The sequence below is a fragment of the Pygoscelis adeliae genome, unplaced genomic scaffold, assembly GCF_000699105.1.
Source record: "Pygoscelis adeliae isolate BGI_AS28 unplaced genomic scaffold, ASM69910v1 Scaffold260, whole genome shotgun sequence".
NCBI lineage: Eukaryota > Metazoa > Chordata > Aves > Sphenisciformes > Spheniscidae > Pygoscelis > Pygoscelis adeliae.
Window position 1 is genome coordinate 443,210 of NW_008824001.1, and position 6,634 is coordinate 449,843.

At 36.2% G+C, this 6,634-nt stretch overlaps 1 protein-coding gene across 1 annotated transcript in view; it reads left to right on the forward strand.

The window, feature by feature from the left end:
• SMCHD1 (structural maintenance of chromosomes flexible hinge domain containing 1) overlaps nt 1-6,634 on the forward strand; it is a 79,940-nt gene that overhangs the window by 8,296 nt on the left and 65,010 nt on the right. Inside the window, 4 exon segments of the mRNA XM_009324992.1 lie at nt 1,189-1,271; nt 1,370-1,500; nt 3,413-3,527; nt 3,681-3,800. Of these exon segments, the coding sequence (XP_009323267.1) occupies nt 1,189-1,271; nt 1,370-1,500; nt 3,413-3,527; nt 3,681-3,800 (449 nt within the window).

Genomic DNA, 6,634 nt, shown 5'->3' on the forward strand with positions numbered 1-6,634 from the left:
CACCTGTCTAAGCCGTGAGCCGCCAGCTTCTCTAGGAGAATGCTGTGGGAGACCGTGTCAAAGGCCTTACTTGAAGTCCAGGTAGACCACATCCACAGCCTTTCCCTCATCCACTAGGCGGGTCACCTGGTCATAGAAGGAGATCAGGTTGGTCAAGCAGGACCTGCCTCTCATGAACCCGTGCTGGCTGGGCCTGATCCCCTGGTTGGTCCCGCTCATGCCTTGTGAGCGCCCTCAAGATGAACCACTCCAAAATGCCAAATAGTGTTGCTGTATGATACTAATACTCAAGGGATTTATTTTGCATGTCTGAAGTGTATGGCCGGTGTAATTTGCACTGCAGCATTCTGAAGAACCTTGCAGATTGTAGGGAATAAAACTTCCCTATCAGAGACACTGCATGGAAATATTTATTCTATTCACTAGAGCTGATCAATCAGAGTAAATTAATATGAACTTGATATATTTTTTTTTCAGATTGATGCTGCTGTTCTAAATCAAATGCAATTTTTCACTAAAGTTAGGTAGCCCTAACTTCAGTTAGGTGAGGGCTCCAAGTGTTAATGTTTAGAAACAACAAACTTGTGCAAGTAGTTTGGCTGACTATTTCTGCTGTTTATTTCCACGTATCTGACAGAACTTCGGTTGTATTTACCATTCGCTAAATTCTTCAACCATTTTTACAATTTTGTGTTCTTTTTGTAAACAAATAGCTTTCTACTTTGGAAATTGTGCAACATTTCTGTTCAGGTTTTTTCAATGAGTTCATTCTTCCCTCAATATTTTAACAAGTCAAAATCTGTTTTTTACATACTTTGAACTTTCATATAAATCGTACAAATTAATTCCTAATCATGGAAAAAGACAAATTTGCCTTGTGGTAAGGAGCCTGTTAGTTCATCACTGTTCCTAGGAACTTCCAGTAATTGTGTTCTTACCGTCAACAGAGATATGAGAGATTCAGTGATGAAAAAAATCATAAAGTATATGTACAAAAGGGTTTTTTTAAAATCAAGATGTGTTATAATTTTGGTGGTTCTGACAGTGTTTAGCTTTCGTGTGTGTTTAGGGAATATGTTATCCTAATTGCTCAGCAGAAGCTACTATGAGTGTGTGTGTGTGTTTTTTCTGAATGCTGTATTTTGAGAACAAGATTTTAATAGGGTTATTTTTCTTCAATTTCTTTAGCATTTGCCCTTGCTGAGTTGATTGACAATTCTCTGTCCGCTACATCCCGAAATACTGGTATTCGGAGCATACAGATAAAATTGGTAAGATAGAAATATTCTACTTTTTTTCAGGTGTAGTTTGCATTATCTTTTTTTTTTTCTGGTGCTCCTTGTTTTTTGGTTTTTTTTTCCCCAAACAGTTATTTGATGACTCCCAAGGAAAACCAGCTGTTGCTGTGATTGATAATGGAAGAGGAATGACTTCTAAACAGCTTAACAACTGGGCTGTATATAGACTGTCAAAGTTTACAAGACAAGGTGACTTCGAGAGGTTAGAAAGTTTTAATCATTTTTACAACAATTAGCAAACTCTGTGAAGGTTCACAGAATATCATTTTAAGACATACCTCTGTACCAACACTTAGCTAAAACCTGTCATTCTATGATTACATGTAAATAACATTTTCTGTAGGTAGGAAATAGAGAAGCTTCGTAACACAAAAACACTCTTCTAATATTATGATACTGTGAGAACGTTTTTTATTCTTGTGGCCTTTTCTAAGCTGTCGTGTCTTTGACTTGCCTATATACAGTTACGGGCATTCTATGTTCTGCAGAGGTTTTTTTTATAATGTTACCTGTTACCTGAAAGCCTTTCAATAGTGCATTAAGGAACACATTCAATGTGTGTCATGCTACTGACATAATGGATACCAGGTTTTGGTTTAGGTTTTCTAATTTTGTTGTATCTTCATCATGTACAATGTAACGCAAAATTATGCCTGAAGACGTCTATTTATTGAAGAAGGCTAGGCAAAATAAATGTTTTGCATTTAAAGAAGAAAGTAGAAGTTTCTGGTGTGTTTTGGTGCTTACATGAATTCATTTTACAGTTTTGAATCTGTTCCCAAGAGATCTTCTACCTGCACAGCCAGGCTTAACCCTAGTGTAGAAAATTCCAGAGAAGCAATTATGTACAGTTCTGGAGCTTTAGTCACTTTTTAAATACCTTAAGCCTAGGACAGTAAATTTGAAGATAAGGATCACAGCCTCAATCATAACTAACTTGTCCTATGAAAAACTAGTGTAAAAAGTAATGGGGCAGTAGAAAGTGATAACAGAGCTGAGGAGGGTTGTTTTTTTTTTTGCATTGGATGCATCTCCAAATAGAACAATCAATATCTATCAAACAACTGGAGATAAGTGTATAAAAAGTGATTCTGGGTCATCTTCTCTAGTTATTTGTAGAGAAATTCACTGCTTTTTGAAATTGCTGTGGGTGAATTTAGTAACAGTAGAAATGTGTAGTATTTTTAAGCTACAGGTTTAAACTGTGGGTTGATACCATTCAGTGGGAGCATAGCTGTAAATTATACCAGGATACCATCTACACCTTGTTTTTGTTTGGGATTACTATGATTTAAAACAATATGTTTGTCCTACTATTGGCTTAAACTAGGTAAGACTGTTCATCCATCAAAGCTGACTCAAAAGACGTGGAATTTAATTATTGATGATGTATGTAGTCTCTCCAAGACTGCATTTAATAGTTGGTTGGCATTATTTCCCATTTTGACTCAAAACTATTTCTATGAAAGGATGATGTCAGAAAGCTCAGGCTTGCATTGTAACCCACTTTCATTTGCAGCAGCTTCACAGTTAATATCTCACCATAGTCAAAGGGAGAGCATTGAGGGATTTGCCTTTTACCTTCTACCATTAAAACTGTGTGTAATTGCTGTTACCGCAGTACCTATCTCACAGACCTATTGACCATGTCCTTGTTGCAGAGTTAACAATGGAGAAAAGTTTTCAGGGTAATAGTTTCTTTTTCTATCAGGTTCTCCTTGCCAAATGTTTTCCTCTCTTTCATCTGAACTTCAGAGTAAAACAATTGTACATAGATAGTAATAAGCAAAAGAGTTATCCAGATTAAAAAATAGAATGTGTATGACTGAATAAGATTTGGTTTGCTAGAAGGGACAGAAGTGTCTTACAAGATGGCTTAGGAAAAGTGTTACTCTGTCAACATCCTTTTAAAAAAAATACGTCAAGAATTTTAGGCACATTTTAATGTTGCAATTATAACAGATCTAAAATAAAGGAATTTTGAACAAAGTGACTGCAGGAAGAATTTAATACAAGCTGTTTAGATCAGAAGGTTGGGGTTTTTTTGGGGTTTTTTGTTTTTTTTAAATGGCATTCATCTTGAGAAAGTTTATTAAAGCCACTTTTGTTGTCAGTGATCATTCAGGATATGTACGCCCTTTGCCAGTGCCTCGTAGTTTAAATAGTGATATCTCATATTTTGGAGTTGGAGGCAAACAAGCAGTGTTCTTCGTTGGACAGTCTGCCAGAGTAAGTAAATGTCAGTCTTTAACTTTATTTTAAAATATTTTTACATAATCAGATTGTTACTCTCCTAGCTTTTAATCACAGCATTAAGCTGGTTTATTACATTCACTTTAACTCTTATTTTGATTTTAAATGCTGTCTCTTTAATAAAAACAGATGATAAGCAAACCTGCAGATTCTCAGGATGTTCATGAACTTGTCCTTTCTAAAGAGGATTTTGAAAAGAAGGAGAAAAACAAAGAAGCAATATATAGTGGATACATTCGAAACAGGAAGGTAAATGGCCTTAATACTTTTTTTTTTAATTGAAAGCCTTTCCCAGGTTAACATGATTTCACTATGTAATATTCTTGTAATACTTATCTGGTGATATCTTTATTTTATGAATCATTTGCACTCTGGAGTGTAAAAGGAAGTAATGGGAAACTTGAGACACTGTATCATAAGGTTTTATTTGTATGTGATTCTTTTTTCAATTTAGCTTAAAGGACAGAAATGCCATATGGTTTGACATATCAGGTTAAGAAAAATATCTAAAAAGATCTTTCTAAGAACAGAAATTGTTTTGTTATGTATGAAACATAAAGAAAAATGTCCATTCTCTGAAGTATTAAGGAATAAATTAGGGAAACAAACTGTGTATTATATAGAAGTATGTAGAACTACCCTGCATATGGGAGAAAAGTCAGCCAGACCAACAAAAACCCTGATGGTTTTCATGAAGAAGTAAAGCTTAAGCAAAAAGCTGTAAGATAAGGAGGAAGACCGAAAGGAACTGTTCTTTGGACATTTTTGAGCATGGAGATAAAGGCAAAGATACAGCTAAGGGTGCAGATGGGAGCATAAGAGGGTGCTGTGTGTGGTGAGGTAATCAGACCTTGATTATAGCCCATATCTTGTGGGTCGTATCAGTGTTCTTGGCCTTTTGTATGGGTGAGAAAGGAACAGGAGGTGAATACTGTTTTTATCATGCCACTTGTCACTTGGGTCAAGTGACTTGGAACAAAGAATGAATCGTCAGAAATGTACAAGTTTTATTTTTAATCTCTGTGCAGTAGAGATGAGAAGGTAGAGTCACAGAAATAGAAACTGAAAATAAAAGCAGACAAAATCTGCTTTTTGTAGAGGGCAGAAATGCTTTCCCTCCCCATTTGATATTAAAAAGGGAGGGTGGGGGATAGAAAAGTAGAAAATAAGCGAACAAGTATTAGTTGGGGGAAACTAGCAGAATGAGATGCATAGATACTACCAAAGAATTCAAGAAGGCGGTGCAATCAACTGTTTGAAAAGTTGTGGTGATAATATAAAATGAAAGTTAAGCTGACACAGTTGGAAAAAAATTGCAAGAAAAGTTCTATTAGACGTAAAAAATAACTTGTAAATATCCAAGAGGGAAGAGATGATGTGAGACACTCAAGTAATAGAAGTGAAGTGTGGAGATAACAGATAGACAACTCAGGTCTAAGAAATTTTTACAAATCATTGAGATAGCCAGGCCAGTTCATTATATTGATGTGAAATTAAATGTGTTAATTTGTCTCTTCAATGTCTCGAAAAATGGTCTGCAGTGCACATAGGTGAGTGAGAGAATACTATGGCAGAAATAGAAGTTGTAATGGATTACTGCAGCGTGAGAAGAATTATTGAATCTTTGAGAAATTGAGTTCACAAAGGAAGTTACCTTTGCAAAGAAATCAAGATGTAATTAATACCAAACCTTGGACATTCTAGAACAAGGCCAGAACACTGAAGAGAAATGGCACTGATGGCACCCCAGCTGATCATCATCTGTTGATGGATAATAGGCATTTGGCTTTACTGCATTCACTTCCCTGGACCATTTAATACTACCAACAAGTAAATACTACTTTTCTAGCTGAGGTGGATGCTAGGAATGCAGGGGAAAGTGCCATGGTAGTTTGTCATCTGTAGTGGGAAGGCAACCAAAGAATTTGGGAACAGCACTTTGGAGGTACTTTAACTCTGTAAGTTGTACAGGACAGCACTTGTTCGACATGTGCATGCAGCTTCTAGGTCATTGGTCAAATCATACAGAGGTGAGGACTCTAGCTTTTCTTTATTGTCTGTGATTCATCACTATCATAGAAACAGCCCCTTGCTTGGATGAAATCAGCAAGACTATTAGGTTTAAAAGATGCTATGCTGTGGGCAGAAGAAAGCATTTAAAGAATTGCAGTCTTTTTTGATGAAAGTTTCCACAACTGGCTAAATTACCCTCTTGGTTAAGGAGAGCTCTTTGATTCCCTGGGAAAAGTAAGTCTTAACTGAACTCCCTTGACTAACATATTTCACCGTCTACAGTTAGGTAGGAGATGTGTCCTTTCACCAGCTCAGTGATGTGTTTCCCTTTTGCCTGTTTTCCTGCAAAACAAGGCATGAAGCTGCATTTACTACAGCATGGAAAAGCATATCTTCTCAGTTGTACCAGTTGTTTGCAATTGCTATAAAGATCTCAATCTTTGTATTAAAAATAGCTTCTTTTCTGGATGCACCAAATGTAAAGGATTATCCACTGGTCCAGCATGAAGCATGACATCAACCACTGTGTTTCTGTGTGCCTTAGAAACCTCCTATCATAAGAGTAGAGTGCATCCATCCAGGAAAAGACAATCTGGACTTCCTGGAATCAGGACTTTCTGTTTCTGTAAGACTACTGGATATTTCAGCTGGAACTGAGGATTCACCCTTTCTCTTTCACAGCAAAAGCATGTTTCTTCCACTTCAATTTCTGTTACAGAAAGCAGCCTATCCATTTAAAAGCAAATAATTTTTTTCTGGCTTGGTTTTCTTAAAAAAGACGTCTTGTACACATAATAGTTCCATTTGATGGATGAGAACATGGATATCACACAGTGCCACATTAAACTGATTAAATGCATTTCTAGACTGAACACTTAAAATGCTGTGATGAACGTGAGTTGAAAATGAACTGTATCAGGGATGTCAGATTCTCAGTTTGTTGACTTTAATTTGGAAGCTTTTATTTTAAGCATTAATCCTTTGTGATACTTAGCATCGTGTTTTCCGTATTATTTTCCTGTTCTGTTTTTTAATCCCTTTCAAAGCTGATGGGAGTTCACAAATTCAAT